Genomic DNA, 20,701 nt, shown 5'->3' on the forward strand with positions numbered 1-20,701 from the left:
AAATAAATTTTTTTTTTTTTTTTTTTTTTTTTTTTTCGAGATGGAGTCTCACTCTGTCGCCCAGGCTGGAGTGCAGTGGTGCGATCGCTGCTCACTGCAAGCTCCGCCCCCTGGGTTCACACCATTCTCCTGCCTCAGCCTCCCAAGTAGGTGGGACTACAGGTGCCTGCCACTATGCCTGGCTAATTTTTTGTATATTTAGTAGAGACAGGGTTTCACCGTGTTAGCCAGGATGGTCTTGATCTCCTGACCTCATGATCCACCCACCTGGGCCTCCCAAAGTGTTGGAACTACAGGTGTGAGCCACCGCGCCTGGTCAAAATAAATCTCTTTATATATACATGCACACAGACACCCTATTTGTCCTGTTTCTCTGGAACACCCTGACTAATACAGCCACTTACTGTCTGTGTACCTTTATCAGGTCATTTTACCTCATTGAGCCTTTGTTTTCTAATCTGTAAAATGAGGATGATTGTTCCTCCTTCACAGGGTTATTGTAACAACTCACTGTGGCCCTGACAGTGTATGTCAGAGCACCTGTAATTTGTAAGCTATTTCACCTTGCTAAATCTTATTATCAAGGTCCATCACCTCCAGGAAGTCATCTCAACTGCTCTAGCCCTCTTCGCTCTTTGACACTGCTGGGGTCCCAGAGGAAGCCGGGCCCATACCACAGCCCTGACTTTGTCCTTTCTTTCAGCATCCAAGCTCATGTGATGATGCCCAGCACTGCATGAGCCTGGTGGGGGATGGAGGGACTGAGTAGGGGGCCTAGTAGAGATGTTAATACAGAATAATCCAGGGCAGCTCTCAAAGCTATAGCAGAGGCTGCTGAGGACTCAGACATGGTGCTGCAGTCAGTTGGGTCCTGAATTGAAATTCATCCCATTGCTTTTTGTCTCGACAGGGTAATAAAAAATCCTCAGACAGTATATTACGAATGCAAAGGTACAACACTGGCTCTCTGCTCTCCACCACCTTCTGAGAGAAGGGGACCTGTTGGGGGCCTGAAGGAAATAGGCTTTGAAAGGAAGATAGTGGGTAGAAGCAGATGGCATGTCCTTGGCTGAGCAGGGAGGGCTGGACTCTCACAGTGCTAAGCCAGTGCTTCCCGACCTTTCATGTCATGACTCTCCAAGAATTTTTTGATATTTATTTGCAGACTGAAGGAAAAGGTGAGGGGCTTCCTTCTGCTGGAGGTTATTAGCCCTGAGGCTTGGGCCACTCTAGGCCTTGTGAGGCTGTGCAAGGGCTGAGGGACCTGTACCTTGGTACAGCAGCAACCCATCCAATCACCGAGGCTGGGACTCTATTTGATATGCTTTCCTCCAAGCTGGAAGCAGAGAAGATGCTGAGGTCCTCACAGGTGACTTGAAAAGCTCAGTTTGGAAGTGTTATTTGGACCCTCAGGCTCCACTGGGTCTTAGAGTTGCTGTTTTTCTTTTTGGATCAAGCATCCTGCAAATCTGATCATGTCATTCCTCACTCAAAATGACTACCACCTACATGCCTAAGTAGGGAACATAAAACAGGGACCCCACTTCTCTATTGTATCTCTTGCACTCTCTCCCGAATGATTTCATCTATTTTTAAAACAACACTCTTCTCTCTCTCTCTTGCATCTTCAGGTGGTTGGTTTGACTGATCTAGAATAAATGACCAGAAGATAAGGCTTTAGGCTGGCTTGGCTCCAGGCCACAGGTGGAACTCAGGTCTGCCTTCCTCCCTGCTCATCCTGGGGTAGAGCTGAAGTGGCAGTGGCTCCCTGTGACATGCTCTTCCCCTGGCAGATCACTGGAGTGGCAAGTGCCAGCCCCAACCACACAGGCACGTGGAAGACCTCCATCTGAGTTAGTTCCATTAGTGTCCCTTTGGCCAAAGCAAGCTACCCAGGTATACCCAACATTAGTGGGGCTAGGAAGAATACTCCACCCACAGCCCTTCCCTGTACTTGAAGCTCCAGACATTTCCAGCTCCTGAAAACAGCATGTTGTGTCATGTCTCTGGGCATTGGCCTAGAATGTCCATTTCATCCTGTGAGTTTCAGCTCATGGGCTCCTCCTCTACAAAGCCATTCCTGCCCCCTAAGGCAGAGTTACGCACTTTCTCCTTAATGTCCCCTCTCTACCTTATGTGTCCTTTCAGGGTACTCTTATTAATAGTAATATTTGGATGCCCATTTCTCCATAAGACTGCACTTTTGGAATGCAAGAGCCTTTCCTGACCCGTTACTGGGTCCTCAGCCACCTTGTATGGGGCCTGGCACAGAAGGAATGCTCAGAAACTTTTTGTTAAACAAATGAGTGAATAACTGAATAAATGAATGGCCAGTGTCTGCTCCTTTTGATTTCAAAGTGCTCACTAGCCTCTTTACCTGGAGCCACTGGTCTCTGTGTATGCTTTGACCCTGGGCCCATTAGGGTACCACTCAAAGTCCTATGTCTAGGTTATAATAGACCTAAGTCACATTGAATAGAGTCGAAGGCCCTTGACCCAGCATCCGTGTTTGTGGTTGCAGTTTGAGTTCATAGAATGTCTGATCAGGGAAGAGTATTAGAGACTCCTTCATTCAACTGCACCTTAAGGGAAGAAGCAATGTCTTACTCATCTTCGATTGCCCATGCCCAGCACAGGGCATGTGACAGAGTAGGTGCTTGGTAAATATCTGTCTTGTGTTTTTCATTGTCACATTTTTATAGGTAGAAAAGTGAAAACCCAGAGCGGGAAAATGGAGTTACTGAGTCACACAGGCTGTTTCTGGTAGTCTGGATTCCAGCCTGGTTTCCAGGAGCCCAGACCTAATGGACTTTTTCTAAGGCCTTATTTCTTGACACAGACCTAAGGTTACATGAAGTAGGTCCTTACTAACTTCTTCCAAATCCTTCTTAGAACACATGGGTGGGTCACTGGTGGGTCTAAACATGGATAAGTTCAAATTGCTTTAAAGCCATGAAGTCAAAAAGCAGCATACTATGGTAGCAAAAGAGCAGGCTTTGGAGGAGGGCGACAGACCTGGGTTTGAGAACCAGGAGAAATACTTGCTATGTGACCTTGGACAAATCCCCTAGTTACCTTGAGCATCAATCTCACCCCCAACCCTCCACCATCACCAAATGGGACCATAATGCTACTCTTTTGAGGTTGTAATAAAGATTCATGCTAATATGTGCCATTTACCTAGAACATCTTAATCTCAGGTGGTCAATCACTTACAATGAAGTTGTGTTTTCAAACTGTACTTCAAAGCTGGCCTGCCGCACTAGCTATCGCCATTGGAGATTGTCTGCGTTTACAAAGACTTCCAGTCTAGATGCCCTGCCATCCTGGTGGTTTAATATTCACAGTGCTGCTGCTCACTGTGAAACAGCCACTGACCATAAAGTTTGACATTTTGAAGAAGAAAGGGCTTTGAATTAGTCATGCACATGTGCAGTCATTGTTCCTTCTTGTCCTGCTCTGGAATCTAAAAATGACTTTCAACAGAGCCCAGTAACTTTCCCTCAACAATCACCTTCCGGTGAAGAGGTATGGAGGAGTTTAGGCCAAGTAGAAACTCCCAGTCACTCAGAAGAAACCCAAAGCAAAGTGAAGCCAATGTGCACCACATTTGGAGAGAGGGGTCTGTCCTGCCACAGCTTCCTGGTCTGCTGCCTCTTCGAGGAGCAGTAGGGACTGGAGGGCTGTGAGAGGTGGGACATGGCAGGTGAAATCTCACAGACAGTCTGGATGTGAGCACAGGAGGAAGAGCAGTGCTGTGGAATCCTGGGGCTTTGGGTTCAGAGCTTGACTATGCCTCATACAAGTTTGGTGACTCCAGGTAGGTTAATATCATGGGTTAACATTTTTTTTACTTGTAAGATATAGTGACTGCTTCATAACGCTGCCATGAGAATTAAATAAGCTCATAAAGCACTTAGCACAGTATCTGGCACATAGTAGGCAAGCAGTAAATCTCTCTCTTCTTGAGAGAGATTTCCAACTTTCTAAGACTCAGGCGTCTTCCTCATGCTGTAAATGTGCATTCCCAGAATCCCAGACATCCCCTCGCACATACTATCATGAAAGTGCTTAGGCAAGGGGATGTGTGCATGAGATTTTCCAGTCTGCCTTAGTGCATATAAGTAGGAGTCGACTACAGTCACACTTTCTTATGAGAGAACTCAAAAGAAGAATCCTCTTTTGCTTTAAAACTGGTCATCTGGCTTCATGTGTCTCTGTAGTGGTGCAGACAGTTCTCCATCCAGGCAATCAGATGGCCTCCCAACCACCTGGTTAGCAGATCCCTGACTTACTGGGATCCCCATGAAGCGAGCACACAGAACTGTAAGGCGTAATAATAGATATCATCCCTTACCAGGAGTCTGTCAGGGTGTTAAGTACTGACATGCATTAACTCATTTAATTCTCACCACAACCCTGAAAAGTTTGTACCATTACTTGTATTCAACAGATAAGATATCTGAAGTGCAGAGAGGTGAAGTAACTTACCCAAAGTCACACAGGGCTTCAAGTGGCAAAACTAGGATCTGAAACCAGACTTGTACGATTTCCGAGTCTGAGTTCCCAACCACTGAGCCACATCAGCTCAAATCCCTGCATTTCTGGCCTTTGCCTGAGCCTGCACCACTTGGTTTCCTGGCTTTCTCCATAGCTGGGCTGAGAGATATGATAGTCTCAGAGGATGCTGTGAAGGATGCAGGTTACTCACAATAGCCTTGGTGTAGTGTCTAGCTAGACTTCAGACAGCTGCATGCTTGCACTGTGTTTTGGGACTGTGCCCTTGGCATTCATCAGGGGACACTATGAGAGGCATCATGACACTCATGTTGGCATCTGCTGAAGGAATGCTCTTGAAGCCAGAGGCCACCACCTCCTACTGGGCCCCCACATGGATTCCCAGGTGAGATGTTTCTTTAAGAGCTCAGTGCTAGGAAATGTCTTTCATTGCTTTATTGTGGCAGGTGCTTTTGTTATAATTTACCACAGGTGATAAATAAATGAGCAAGCAAATTAAAATAACTGGCCCATGGACACATCCACCAGGATGTCATGTGGGCCTCGGGAGATTTCTTCCTCACCACAAACCTTTCCTGTAGGACACACTGGGAACAGAGACCCCCCTGGGCATGCTGACAACCTCTGGTTGTCCCTTAACTCAGTTCACAGTTAACTCAACCCCTCATCAGACACTCAAACAAGAAACCACTCTGTCCTCTCTTGAGGAGGCAGAAGTGAGAGACAGTGAAACCCAAAAACAGTTCTTTCAAGGTGAAGGTCAAGTCCCCAATTTATGAAAAGCTCAACAGGTATTACAGCATTTGAGTCTGAATCTGAACTATGGTATGAGGAATGGGGAAAGTGAAGGAAGGAGAGAGGGAAGGAAGAATTGGAAAAGAACAAAAAGAACAAAAGAAGGAGGCAGCAGAGTGGGGCTGAAAGGGATATGAGGAAGAATAGGGACTGCTGAGCCCCTGCCCAAGTCAGAGGCCACTGTGATAGGCACTGACACACGTCCCCTCATTCAATCCTCAACATCAGTTAAGGTGTCAGAGCACAAAGCATTGCTCAAGGTCATCCAAGTGGAGAATACTTAATTCTCCACTTAAGAGAGGACAGAGTGGCTTCTTGTTTGAGTGTCTGACACTAAATGTGGATTTAGTGCAACACATTTCCACTATTCGCCTTGAGAGAGGGAGCTAAGGAGAAAGAAAAAGAGAAAAAAGAGTAGACGAGGTGGGAGGAAAGAAGGGAGGTTGGGTGGGGGGAGAAGATAAAAGTGGAGAAGGTAAGAGAGGGTGTAATAAAGTTATGTGCAATTGTGTGTGTGTGTGTGAGAGTGAGTGTGTGGGATAGAGAGGGTCAAATAGAAAGACAAAAAGACAAAAATGAAAACAAAATGGGGAATGAAAGAGGAAAGAGAGATTACCTATGCAAGGAAGAGGAATGCTATGCAGAGAGACCTGGGAGAATTGAGGGGGGTGCCCCTCCCCTCTGCAGCCCCACAAAGATAGCTCAAGCCCTCCAGAGCATAGGACTTAGCCCAGACAAAGGACCAGACTGCCTTCCAATCCTCTATGTGGAGGGGAGCCTGACTCTCACAGCAGCCATGCACCCTGGGGGCCAGGAGAGGGCACTTCAACCTCAGGCAACTGCAAGGAAGCTCTTGTGGTCCCCCAAAGGCAAGCAGCGGAGGGAAGGAGCTGGGAGAGAGTCCAGACTGTTGCTCAGTTCGGTGGGTTACCAGCCCTGTGGCCAGCATCTTTCTGATGAAGCTAGGTTGTGATGCACATCCCTGCTAACACAGGCTGGGAATTAAACTGACTTGGGTCCTCTGTGGCTGCCTCTACACCAGCCCAGCGCCTCCTCTAGGCCCTGCCCCTGCCTCTTCCCTATTCTAGATCTTTCTGTCCAAAAGAGCAACATGCTTCCAACTTCTCCCCAGGCCCCTCCTGCTCTTCCCCTTCACCAGGAATCATCCCTTCTTTGAGTCCAGGGTGAAATAGTTTTCAAAATCATTTCTCGCCTACTATGCCATTTGATCTGCCCAGCTATTTACAAGGTAGGTGCAGTAGGCAGAGTGGGAAACTGGCACAGATGAAGTGTCAGCTGTCTACATTCACATTAAAAAATTAAAATCACTGGACTTTCCAGTTCTTAAATTCTGTGATGAGAACCCAAGTGTCTTAACACTTTATCATGACATGTTTCCTCAACACCAGACTAAGGAGGGCTAATATATGCTGTTTCTAGCTGAGCATCAAATACCAAATCCCAGTTACAGACTGAACCCTAGCTTTAGTCACAGATCTTTATGGTAGACTGAGTCCTGAGACTAACCCTAAGTGAATTTGTCCTGGTAAAAGTTCCAAACTATGTACATGAGGACAGAGATCTCTACTGGGATATCAGAGTACTCTGAACACACCTTTGAGAAGGCTGTTATTTAAGATTCTGAAGAACCCCTTAGGAATCTCAAAAACCCTTCATGGAAGTTTCCCTGAAACCTATAATCCAAACAGATTTCATCTCTTCTGATAACCCAGGAATTTATTACTCGGATTTCATGCAACTGGGTACTTGGCTAGTAATAATAAGAGTATCATTTATTGAGTGCTTATTATGTTCCAGGTAATCTATTAGGCACCTGAGAATTTGTTTTGTTTCCATCTACTGAAAACAACACTGTGAGGTAAATATCATAATAATCATTGTTACAGATGGACAAACTGAGGCTCAGAGAGATTAGGTCACTTGCCTAAGTTCACACATCTGGTAAACAGCAGAACCAAGATTTGTACCCAGGTCAGTCTGACTCCAAAGGCTATGCTTGCTTCATTCTATTATTAACAATGGCATCTGTTATATCTCAGCTATTAGCTCCTCAATCATATGACTGATTTCTTCAAAGAAAGTGTCTTTTAGTGGAGCAATCAGAGTATTTAATATTAGAAGAAACAAGTTCAAGCTTCTGTGAGGGTATTGCCCCACTACCTATGCACTAGTGACACCTGGACATTCTTCCTTTTAGTCTAGCTCTGAGTTTCTGTACTTCTAGAGCCTCAGACTGGTCTTGGCTTAGGATAGGAACACAGAGACAAAGTGCACCTCCTTCTCTGAGCCTTGAATTCCTTGTTTGTAAAATAGAAATAATAATACTCGTATCTACGGATTGCTGTGGGGATCAAATGAAATGATGGTTCTGAATACGCTTTATACACTGATGAAAGCTGTTTATTTCTGGATGGCTTACCCAGGGCTTGGCATTCTGCAGGAGCTTCATAAATACCATAAAAATATGTATTTTTTTCTTCTCTTTTTTTTGAACTGACAGCCGAGCATCCTTTGTCTCCTCTCTCCTCTCCACTGACTCATAGCTGAAACTGCATGGATTGAGAGCAGTGGTCCTGATGTCCTCCTCCCTCTAAGTTCCAACTTGCATCCCTCCCAGCCACAACTCCCACCTCCTGTCTCTTGAGACACATCAACAAGCCAAGCACGGCCACAACCCCAGCTAAAGGCCCTTGTCTCAGACAGAGTTGGCAGCTGCCTCCTCTTATTGGCAGCACATTTATCATCTTGAGGAAAATATTGATGGATAAGAAATCCCAGACAGGCAGCATGTCTTGGCTCGGCATGCAGCCTGAAGTGAGGTATGAGGTGCTAGTTTTAGGGTCTTTCTGAAAGAAAGGGAGAGTTAGTGGTCCTATAGAGAATGGCTCTGTGGCCCCAGGGGTCACAGAAAATCCTAAGATGACCATGTCCTGCACGTAGTAGATGTTCAATAAATGTTAGATCCAAATTAAATAAACTCTTTGAATGAGCCTGAAGGATGGAGGCCCTTTGTCCAAACCCTTTATTTTACAAATGGGATCCCGGGCAGGGTAGTGATTTGCTCAAGATCATAGCAAGTCAGCAGCAGAGACTGGATTAATAAAGTATGTGGCTCATGAATCTCACATCAAAACACTGTCCAATACACAACATTCCACTAGGAGATATCCCAAACTTCTGGCCAGATAGTATGATCTGAGAAACTGGATCAGGGCTGCCGAGGGGAATCAGGAGGAAGGAGATCCTTAGATTTACTTTCAGAGCAAATCTCCCAGGAACACATCCTTTTAGAGATGAAAAGAGTGAGAAGGGCAGGCAGGTGTCACTTGGTGAGGTGCTGTGGCATTTGCTTGTGATACATTCACCTATCTCCAACTGAGCCCATTCAACTCATCCTCCCCACTGCTGCCATGGTGCCCTCCAGGCAACACTGGTGTGGTTGTGGGTCACTGGTGCTTTACTAGCTGGTTCCCACAGCCTTCTCTGGCCTCATTGCCTCTCACTCCCTAACTCACACCCAAGGCTCAGACATGTCCAGAGGAGGAAAGCAGCTCTCTGGACTGGACATACGCTCCTCTCTCTGCCTGCAAAGTCTTTTGCTCTCTTCTCATTCTTCTAGACTTGGTAAAAGTGATGGTTCTTCCTTCCTGCACCTCCTCCCACCCCCTGATCCCCTCAAGGCTAGGTTAGATGCTCCTTTTCTCCATGTCCTGTGTTCCCACCTGTCACACAGTGACTCTCCTGCAGTCACTCTCCTGCCCATCTCCTCCACCACCTGGGAACCTCACCAGGCATAGGCTACAGCCACTCAGCTCTGCATCCCCAGAAACCAGCATAGGGCCTGGTGCAGTGTAGGTGCTCAGTGAGTGTAGCCTTGGATTCCAGACCCTCCCTGTCATTATCTTCCCCATAAAAGTTCAGAATGGAGCTATCTCCCACTGGCTCTAGTTCTAACCTCTAGAGCCACAGAGAAGAGATCTACTCCCTCTGCTTCATGAGAGCTCTTTAGAGCAGGGGTCCTTGAGCCCCTGGCCATGGATTTTTACAGTGGCCTGTTAGGAACCAGGCGCACAGCAGGAGGTGAGTGGCAGGCGATGCATCATTATGACCTGAGCTCCACCTCCTGTCAGAACAGAAGTGGCATTAGATTCTCATAGGAATGCAAACCCTATTGTGAACCATGCATATGAGGGATGTAGGTTGTGCACTTCTCATAAGAATCTAACTGATGCCTGATGATCTGAGGTGGAACAGTTTCATCCTGAAACCATCTCCCCTCCCAATGCTGGTCCACTGAAAAGTTTTCTTCCATGAATTCGGTTCCTGGTGCCAAAAAGGTTGGGGGCCGCCACTTTAGAAATTTGACCAAAGCAAATATGTAGCCCCTACATGTTTTCTTGTCAAAGAAAATATCCCCAATTATTTTTTACCAGTTCCTCATATGTCATAGCTTTGGGTAGGTTGACCAACCATCTTTGTTTGCTGAGAACTGTCCTGGTTTTGGCACAGAGTCCCCTGTTTTGGGAAACTCCTCACTTAGTCCCAGGCAAACCAGGGCAGTTGGTAAACCTAGCTTTGTGTTCCCTTTCCCACCTGATGCCTCAGGACCTGTGCACCATTTTATCAATGTTCGACATAGAGAGGGGGCCAGAAATGAACACACAGTTCCCAGCGTCATTGACATAGCAGGGCAAAGAAAGGCCAACACCTCTTTGCTCCCCAAATCTATTTATGTGAATGCAGCCAAAATCAGCTTCAATTTTGGTGGAGGGTAGTGTGGTGGATGTGGGAGTTGACACATTGCCCTGTTGATCAATATCAAACTTAATAGCATCAATTAAGATGCCTAAACCATTTTACTGCACAGAAAACCTCATTTCCCCAAATCATTACTTCCAAAGCTGCTTTTGTTTCATTCTTTTTACTCTAAAGGCAGAAATGACTCAATATCTTTGTTCCAATTATTGTCCAATTAAGCCCCCCTCAAATGTTCCAGGCATTCATGCATTCAACAATTATTTATTAAGCTTCTATAACATAGCAGACAGTCCCTCTCGTTGTCCTTGGACTGATAAAAGTTAGGCCTAAACCTGAAACTGGTTGGAGCTAATCTTGGGTAAATGGTCTTTCAACTTTTGGGCTCTCCCCACATTTGTGCAATAAGAAGGTGAGAACACAAGTATTATATACATAAGTTGAAGGGGATATTCATGTAGACAAACAGGTTCAAGTTAGTTAGGAACCAGCCAGGATTTCTTTTGACCGTCAGCTAACAGCCATAATCCTGAAACAATATCAACTCTATTTATTATCGACTTGGTTTCCATGGAGGCTTGCAGGTGCTGCTAGTGAAGGCTGACAGTTATCACTATAAAGTAACTTTACAACTTTGTAATTTGTAGCTCTCTGCTGACAGTAATATTAACAGCATTTCGAATTATGGCCATAAACTTGACAACAGCAGATAAAGCCCTTAGAAACCTCATTTCAGGGGATGAGGGAGGCTAGGGGAAGGTAATAACGTTTAGGTTTTCCAGGCCTGGGCAGGAGACATTCAGAAATCAGGGGCACATTTTGATCTAGAGGTGAGAAGCAGTCAGCCCAAGGCAGGACTTACAACAGGCAGCAGCTCAGCCGGGCACTGCAGAGAGAGGGTCTGGGCAGCATCCAGCAGAGCTGCAACTGGGCTATCAGGGATTGCAAACAGGTCAAAGCTAGGGATGCCCATCAGAGACAGGGGTGAGAGTAAGAGCTGACTAGTAGGTCCCAACCTCTGCTGGGTTCAGAAAAGGCTCTTGTCCAACAGGAAATGGAGGGAAACTGGGAAGATTCCAGAGCAGGGAGGAGGGTTAGATAAAAACCTAGCCGGCAGAGTGGAGCGAACACACACTTTGAGCTGGATCAATCTGGATTTATGTTCCCACTCTACCACTAGTAGCTGTGCAGCCTGGGGCATGTTAGTTGATTTTTCTGGGCTTCCATTTCCCTACTTGTGAAATGGAGATACTATCTCAAAGGCCCAAATCAAATGATTCTCTATGTATCTGGAAATAAACTTAAAGATCGTATCATTTCATCTTCTACACTAAAGACAGGAGAATTAGGACCCAAAGCAGGGAACAGACCTCCTCAAACCTACATCACAAGTTACAGGCAAAGCTGATGCTCTTGTGCGGGGACCTGAGCCTCTTCATGAAGCACATTCTCAATATTATTATTTTTACCATTACTGCTACTATTATTCTCATTCATTCAGCCACTTAGTCAATCAGAAGGATTCATATTTAAAGATCAAACTCTAGCCCATGTCTGTAGGGAGGAGAAAAATATCAATAGACTGCATGCAGTACAGCTTAGACTTCGGTTCCCAAAACCCTCTGATGGAAGCGTTTTTTACTTAGGAATCTTAACAAAGCTTTGACCTTGGGTATGGCACACAAGAACTAGGAAGCATCTAGGTATCTTTAGATGCCAACCAAGAGGTGAAACTTGACTGCTTCCTACTCTCCTGTCCTCCACCTAAAATTTAGTGAAGCCTCCCTGGCAAGAACGAACATCTAGGCAGTACCCACCCCCAACACATACAGGTGCCGATACTGCTTCTGAACAGCACAGATCACATAACTCATTGCCCTATTCTTGATCCAAGTGGACTAGCACATACTGGGTGAGGCCTGCTTCCACTTCATTCATTCATTCATTTGTATTCACTGAGTATCTACCTAGTATCAGGCTTTAGCTAGAGAGGTGAAGTGATTTAACCAAGGCCACATAGCTTTATGAGGGGGTCAAGGGGCAAAAGGTCATACTGGAACTGGGGTCTTAACTCTCAGTCTAGCTTTCTTTTCACCAAGTTATCAAGCAGAAGCCCACCTTGACTGTGTACACCAAAAAAATCTTTTCTTCATTGTGACTTTATAGTACCTTGTAGAAAAATCTATGTTGAGTCTATCCAAAGCCCAGGCCTGTCTCCAGAACTTCAGGCCTATAAAGTCCTCTGCCAACCAAACTTCTCCATTTGGATTTTATATAAACCCCTTATACTCAATACAATATATACAGAGCTCAAAATATCCCCCTCTCCAACCCTTTTCTCCAATAGTCTGTAGCTAAATGATTGGCCCTACCATCTATCATATTGTTTTCTTTTTCTTTCTTTTCTCTTTCTTTCTTTCTTTCTTTCTTTCTTTCTTTCTTTCTTTCTTTCTTTCTTTCTTTCTTTCTTTCTTTCTTTCTTTCTTTCTTTCTCTCTCTCTCTCTCTCTCTCTCTCTCTCTTTCTTTTCTGTCTGTCTGTCTGTCTGTCTTTTTTTTTCTTTGATGAAGTCTTTCTCCTCTGTCCCCCAGGATGGAGTGCAATGGCATGATCTCAGCTCACTGCAACATCTGCCTCCCGGGTTCAAGCAATTCTCCTATCTCAGCCTCCCAAGTAGCTGGGATTACAGGTGCCCGCCAACAAGTTCAGTTATTCTGTTGTTGTTGTTGTTGCATTTTTGTACAGATGGCATTTCACCATGTTGGCCAGGCTGGTCTTGAACTCCTGACCTCAAGTGATCCACCAGCCTTAGCCTCCCAAAGTGCTGGGATTACAGGCATGAGCCACTATGCCCAGCCCCATATTGTTTTCAATTCAAGAACCTGGGCATCTTCCTTGACTCTTTCCTCTACCCCATATCCAAACAATCAGCAAGAATACTCAATCCTACCTGTTAGATATTGGAACATGTTAAAATGGAACTTTTAAATTGTAGTTTCGGCTGAGATCCCAAGACTATAGACATCACAGTTCAGAGTGAAGTATGAAACCACCATGCAGGACTTGCAAAAGTAACCCAGAAAACCAGTTTTGCGATCTTTAGCTCACCTTTAGGCATGAGGGCCAGTGGAGGGGAATAGTGACTCCAACAGGGGTAAACCATCAGATCACCAGAGGCTGAGGAAGGAACCATAAGCAATTGAACTGAGCAGACACATCTGCTCCCATCAACAGAGCTCAAGCACCAGGAGAGGATGTGTCTAAAGAAGCTTGTGAGGGACTGCCCATGATGTCTCATGAGAGTACTAGTCCCCTAAGACCTTTCCCATTCCTTTTCTCCTCTCCCTCACCCTGCTCAACCTTGGAGGAGTGAGCAGCTACTGTTACCCAGATCGAGGGGAAAGGCTGGGAAGCCAAGTCAGGGAAACAGAAGTGAGCCAGACCTTAACCCCTTGGTCACATGAGCAGCCTATTTGAGACAGGTCTGAGCTAGAGGATGGGGAGGGTTTTTACTTTGAAGAGGTTTGATGTTTTTGATTGGATCAGATGTAGTCATTGCTAAACTGAGACTGTTTTGTGACTAGAATTAATTAGAGAACTTTTAATTTCCTGAGAGCGATGGGAGACTCATGGGGCCTGCCAGAGCTTTTGTATCTCTAGATCTATAATCTCTATCTATCTATCTATAAAGCCAATGGGAGACAAAAAATAAAGTTGTTTCATAATTGCACCTTGTGAGTACTGCCTGTTCAATGTACTTGTTACATATTTCACAAATCTTTCTCTTTCTTTCCATGGTCCAGCTCTGCCTATATTTATTAATCACCTGCTGCTTCTGGCCCAGCCCCAGCTACCCTCCAATCCTTTGGATGTAGCATCTGGGCTCTCCCCTGTACTTCTCCCTCTGCCAGGAAGGCTACTCCACCCCTTCTTCTCCTCCCTGCATTCCATCCATCCTAGAAGTCTGAGCCCTAGTTTCTCTTCCTCCACGAAGCCTTTCTTCCTACTCCCTCCTGCACCACCCTAGCTGGGTTAGATGACTCCCACTGCTTCCCCAACCAGCAGAGCTCCCCTCTGTCAGAGCTTTTAACCCTCTCTGATGCTGATGTCTCTTTAGCTTTCTCCCTCCCCTCAAAACTGTCTTCATCTTGAAAGTAGAGACCAAGTTTTTTCATCTATTTCTAGTGTCTAACGTGTTTGGTTGGATGGATGAGTAAATAAACGATAGCTTCAATGTCTGATGTAGGTTTCAGAGGACCCAGTGCAAGGCATATATGGGCTCTGAAACGAGACTAATCCAATTAACTGAATTTGATATATCAGCATCTTCTCTTGACCACATCAGCCATACCCCTCCCCTTAAGAGCCAGCATTTTCTTATTTCAATGTGTCCACAGCTACAAGCCTGGGTGGAAACCAGTCTGCTCAGGACCCAAGGTCTCTGTTCCCAATGTTTTTCTCATCCATTATGTCAAAGAGCTATTTCCTCTTGGCTTGTAACCAGACTATAAACAAATGCCATATAAGCTCTGGGTTACTTTATGATTCCAGTTTAGCTTTTCTCTCTCTCTTTTTCAAATTGTTTGAACAGAGCATATTTATTACTTGGCAGGCCAGTAAAATGTAAATAGGGTTTCCTGAAGAATGGTTCAAAATTCGTTGGAATTTATCATTTCACAAAAACAACAAATGACAGGAAGGAAAGGCAAGGGACCTAATATTTAATGGCACAGACCATATGCCCAGTGATTTATCTGCATGCATTCTCCCATGTAGCCTTAACGACAACCCTGTGAAGTAAATAATCACCCTCACTTTACAGATGAAGAAACTGAGGTTCAGAGTGGTTAAATATGGGATTAGGGCTCTCAGTGAGAATGATGCAAAAAAGAACTCACACCCAGGACTCTGACACCAGCGTCGTATTCTTGCCACAGCATGGCCACCGGCCATGGCGGAAGCCTCTGAGGATGTCTCTCTTTTAGGTTCTGTTGAAAGCTATGGGCCTTCCCCCCCAAAAATGAACTCTACATATTTACTCACAGCTTCGCATACATTTTAGTTGGTTCACAGGCTTTTGTTGAAGCCATCTGTAAGCCCCTCAATTAAGAACCCCTAAACTAAAAGAATGAAAGTAGCTATTGGCTTGGCCTGACTAGCTGCCCAGGACACTTTTGTATTGATTTTCCCGATTAAATTAGAAACTCTTTTGTTCATGGAATCACTGAATATTAAAACTCAATAAAAATTATGGATTATTGATAACATGGAATATTGATAATCCATGGATTAGTTATCCAACTCATCTAAGCATGGAATTATATAACTTATATTTTAGAATCAGGAAAATCTTAGAATGTCAGAGCTGGAAGTGATCAAGTCCACACATAATTTTATTCCACAAAACTCTGATGGGTAGGAAGAATAACACACAGAGGCTAAGAGAGGGGACAAGACTTGCTGGAGGCCACCCATAATAGCATGGAGTCAAAATCCAAATCCTAGTTGCTAGTTTCAAGGCTAGATTGTCAAGTTAAAGATTCAACCGCCATGTAGTCTGCATGGGGCTGAGAAAAGTCAAGACAAGAATATTTGTTAAGTACCTACCAGATGCCAGGCAGTACCAGGGGAATGCAGATATAGTGCCATATTTCACCCTCCCAATAACCATGCAAAGTGAGTACTATTTTTATTTTACAAATGGGGAAAGAAATTCAGAGTGGTGAGATAACCAGTCCAAGGTCACACAGCCAAGTAAGCATCAACAACCATGTCCATTGCTTTATTTCCCAAATATAGAGGAGAAGGGAAGTCAGAGAGAGCAAAATCCTGGTCATGTTTGGCTGATGCTTTTCCAAGGAGAAGAACTGAACCAATGGATACATATGCTCTGGTCTGTGGAGCGGTGGACACTATTCTGGACGTAGGTGAAATATCCCTTGGGATTCTCTGCATCCCCAGCCCTTCCTGATGTTATACTCATCCAGTATCCTCTAGCTAACTAGTCTGGCCTCCATGATACTAGGAAGGGGGCACCCTGGATGACAGCAACAAGAAACTCGATCAATGGAACAGTACATCTCCCACTTTGTGAACCAGTCATTGTTCTGTGGTCAAAGCAAGACCCTTAACTGTGATGACCCCACCAATGCTCTTTGCCCAGCAAACCTAACAACAGCCACTGATCTCTTGCTGTAACAGTCCTATCTATCTTCTTTCACACAGACAGTGGTCCTCATTCACATTCACGTAAACCTTTTCAACGTCACTTAATATTTAGTTCACAGTGCACACTCACACAAGCTATTTCCTTTAACCTCATTGCAACTCAGTGAGGTTAAGTATTATTACATCCTCCTGCTACAGATTAGGAAACTAATCTGAGGCCCAGTGAGGTTATACAACTTGCCCAAGGTGACACTCTAGTAAGTGGGTGAGCCTAGGATTCAAACCCAGATATGTCTGAATCGAAAGTCTGTTCTGTTTGCATAATACCATACCTATATTTTAATGAATATCTCTATTTAATTCCCACAGCAGGGGTTAGACAAGTGTGAAGGTCTTTGGTCCTTCGTAACGGTGAGGAAGCTCACCTCAGAGAGGTTACAGGACTTGCAGGAGGGTGCTCTCTGGGATGATGTTGGTGCTGTCATCAGAATCCAGGTCTCCTGATTCCTAGTCTAGAGGACATTTTCTCCCAGACCATATTGCCTTTCCCATCAGACCATGTAATTTCTTTTTCTGGTTGGGACATGGAGCCAGCAGCCAACAAAGATCACAATCTGTCTCCCTGAAGTCTCCCTCTGTTATGAAATGAGAGTTGGTTTTTTTTTTAAGTATTTCAAACAGAACCCAGGTTAAATCACCCTTGCATGCATTGAATCGGCCTAAGCTTCCCTGGTGCAGTTTGTTTCCTCTTCTCATCCTCTGGAGGACAGAACAAGGCAGGGTAGGCCCATCAGCATCATGGCCGGCTCAACTTGTACATAGCCTCTCTATTCACCCTAACCCCTTCCAATCTCAAGCTCCCATTCCCTGCCACCACTCCCAAATAGTCAATTACCAAGTCTTCTCAGTTCCACATTATAAATATTCCACAGCCACCACTCTGGTCTTGGCCTGAATTATTTCTCACCTGTATTTTTATAACAGCATCCTAATGCATGTCCCTGCCTACAACACTGGCCCTCTCGAATCTGTCCTTTCCACTGCCATCAGAGTGGCCCTTCATCCCCATTAAAAACCCTTCTATTGCTCTCCATTGTCTACATTCAAGATCAAACTCCTTACACCTTTCCACTTCAAATGTATCATTGTGTCTGAAGTCCTTCAGCCACAAGGAACCACTTACAGCTCCTGCCCATACCTTCTGTACGCCCCTCTCTGTCTACCACATCCTCGCTTCAACAACACCCTCACCCAGTTTGACTAGTTCATATTAAAAACTCACTTCAGGCTGGGTGCAGTGGCTTACACCTGTAATCTTAGCACTTTGGGAGGCCGAGGCAGGTGGATCACGAGGTCAGGAGTTCGAGACCAGTCTGACCAACATGGTGAAACCGCATCTCTACTAAAAATACAAAAATTAGCCGGGCGTGGTGGCACACACCTGTAATCCCAGCTACTCAGGAGGCTGAGGCAGGGGAATTGCTTGAACCCAGGAGGCGGAGGTTGCAGTAAGCCGAGATCGTGCCACTGTACTCTAGCCTGGGTGACAGAGCAAGACTCCATCTCAAAAACAAACAAACAAAAAACCTCAGTTCAGAGGTCTCTTTTCCTGGGAAATCTTCCCTGACTCCCAGGACTGCGTGTGAGTTCCCTCTTTCCCCCATGTAAAGACATTCTTGTCTTTAGTATGTTCTCTGTTAACATTCCCTGTGCCTAGAACTTTACCTGACCTATGACAGGCACTCAATATATACTTGTCAAATGAAAATGTCCCAGAGCCTTCTGGAATTCCTCCACCACAGAATTTATCATGTACATTGTCTCCTCGAGTACACTGAAAGTTCTGAGAGTCAGAAACCATGCCTTTTTATTCAGTATTTTACCCTAGGTGCCTTTTATGATTCCTGGTGTGTATTAATGGTGTGTTTACTTTTGAAAAATGAGGGTTGGCTGTTGAGGGGTGGAAACCTTGGGCCTGAAACAAGGGTGGGCTTTCTACTGAGAAACACATTTTCTTCTAATACAAAAGCATGTCAGAAGGGCTAAGAAAAGGCAGGAGAACCTGTCATATTGGACAGCAAAAAACAACAACAAACTAGGTGCAGGCCTCCTCTGGAGGGACCCTCATCTCCCTATGAATAAGAATTGCAGAATCCCCTTTGGTGCACAAGCTGAAACTCTTATTCCAGGCAGTTCTCTGTCCCTTTGCCATAATATTACGGGAGAGCAAAGCAAGCACAATGTGGAATGAAGCATATGCATGTATTATAGGAGTTAGCAGATTCTGGAGAAGCCATAGGTTGTATACATCATCTAATGTGTGTATGGGGCATGGAGAGGGTCAGTGTGGCACATAACAGGTGGCCAGGACTTTGGAACCCACAGACCCTCTTCCTCAGAGCAGAGCCTACTCCCTTGGCCTTGCTGAGTCAGGTGGGTATTAAAGCAGACTGCAAGATGACTCTTAGCCTTGATGACTGTACGTAGGGAACTCTCAGTTCCAATCATAATCTCTCTGTGTCCAACAGGAGCTGGGACACTGCTCTAACACCTGGCCTACCCCCTGCCAGCCACTCCTTCTAGGGCCATTGCCCAGCTTCCAATGTTCCTGGCAAGGTACCTGGACACCATACCCCCCACTCTCCCAAACACACACATACAAACAGAGCCACTAACTTGCAATTGGCTGGTGGGACGAGCCCTAAGTCATGCCACTTTCAGAAAAGATGTTTTCCTGCACAGAGGAATTCCATAAACACTCACCAAGGGTGGAAAAAATGCTAAAAAGAGCACTTCTACTTCCAGGGAGGGGGAATTTGCAGAAATACAGAGTTCATTTCATCTAAAGTTCCTTCCTTCTCCCTCCACTTCTTTGAGAAAACTAAGTGTTAGGAAAGGAGACATAGATCAACCCAAAAACAAAGGATAAAGGAAAGCGGAATCTGCTATGATCTGTTACAGCTGATGCAGGGACCTTAGTATTAAAATCAACACTCAGGCAACTAGAGTTACTATATAATCCCTAAAAAAATTAGGCAAGCTAGAAAATAACTTCTAATTTCATCATGGAAGGCTTGGGGGTTTTCAGAGAAATTTTATGAAGAAACTAAGAGGAAAAGGAATTTGTTAAAGGAAATGCAAAGGCAAAGAGAAAGATGCACAGAGGCCGAGACGGGAAAGACAAGGAAGACAGAGGAGAGGCAAAGAGGAGAGAAAGAGAGGAAAGGAGGATGGGATGAGAGAGAGGACAGAAAGGAGGGGAGGAGGAGGAAAAAGAAGTAAGGAGAGAGGAGCACAGAACAGGTGAGGAGGGAGGAGGAGGGTAGAGAAGAAGAGGGAACAAGGGGGAGAAAAATAAGTAGAAGTAGAGACTCTCACCTGAGAGTCTCAGCCCTTACCTGAGCTGGGGGCCTCATTCCTGACCTGTCAGACTTGGATACCCTGGGCTGGATGAGGGCTGGCCCAAGGCTGGGTGGGGACGGGCCAAGGATACAGGCTTCTTCAGTGTAGGGCACAGCAGCCGTGGTGCCACTGATGATGTAGCTGTAGAAGGAGACCTCTAGGGTGTAGCAATAGGAAGTGTGGTCCAGGAGTCCACCGAGGAAGCGACGGCCAGTTCCTGCTTTCACAGCGTCCCGGTTAAAGGATGTGCTGGACTGTGAAAGACAGAGTAGGGAGGAAAGAATCACGGCACCTGCTGGCAATTGGATTGTGAGCAAATTTTACAACACCTCTGGGTCTCAGTTTCACCATCTGAAGAGTGAGATATTAACCCCTCATCACATGATTATTATAAGGACTGATTAAATAAACATAATTAATGACAGCAGCAAGCAGAGTTCTTGAGGTGCAGTAACTGCCACTCAACGAATATTTGCGGAAAAATGAATGGAGACAGAGGGAGCAGGGAAAAGTAGAAAGAGAAAAAGAAGCAACTACATTTTGATGATAATCAGAACTAACATTTGGAGCCTGGCATGGTGGTGTGCACCTGTAGTCCTAGCTACTTGGGAGGCTGAGGTGGAAGGATTGCTTGAGCCTTGGCAACCATTAGATTAGAAATAAGGACATTCTAGGCTGGCCTGGTGGCTCACACCTATAATCCCAGCACTTTGAGAGGCCCAGGTGGGCAGATCACCTGAGCTCACGAGTTCGAGACCAGCCTGGACAACATGGTGAGACCCAATCTCTACTAAAAATGCACACGAAAAGAACCCAAGCATGACAGTACATGCCTGTAATCAGGAGGCTGAGGCTGGAGAATTGCTTGAGCTCGGGAGGCAGAGGTTGCAGAGAGCTGAGACTGCACCACTATACTCCAGCCCGGGCAATAGAGCCAGAAAGGAAAGAAAGAAAGGGAAGGGAAAGGAAGGGAAGAGGAAGTGATAGGAAGGGAAGGGAAGGGAAGGGAAGGGAAGGGAAGGGAAGGGAAGGGAAGGGAAGCC

At 45.4% G+C, this 20,701-nt stretch overlaps 1 protein-coding gene across 1 annotated transcript in view; it reads right to left on the reverse strand.

Annotated features, from left to right (window-relative positions):
• Positions 1-20,701, reverse strand: part of AGBL4 (ATP/GTP binding protein like 4) — a 1,451,937-nt gene that overhangs the window by 36,054 nt on the left and 1,395,182 nt on the right. The window contains exon 10 of the mRNA XM_025357747.1: positions 19,750-19,912. Coding sequence (XP_025213532.1) covers positions 19,750-19,912 — 163 coding nt within the window. The remainder of the gene's footprint in view (positions 1-19,749; positions 19,913-20,701) is intronic.

This window comes from Theropithecus gelada, chromosome 1 (assembly GCF_003255815.1).
Source record: "Theropithecus gelada isolate Dixy chromosome 1, Tgel_1.0, whole genome shotgun sequence".
NCBI lineage: Eukaryota > Metazoa > Chordata > Mammalia > Primates > Cercopithecidae > Theropithecus > Theropithecus gelada.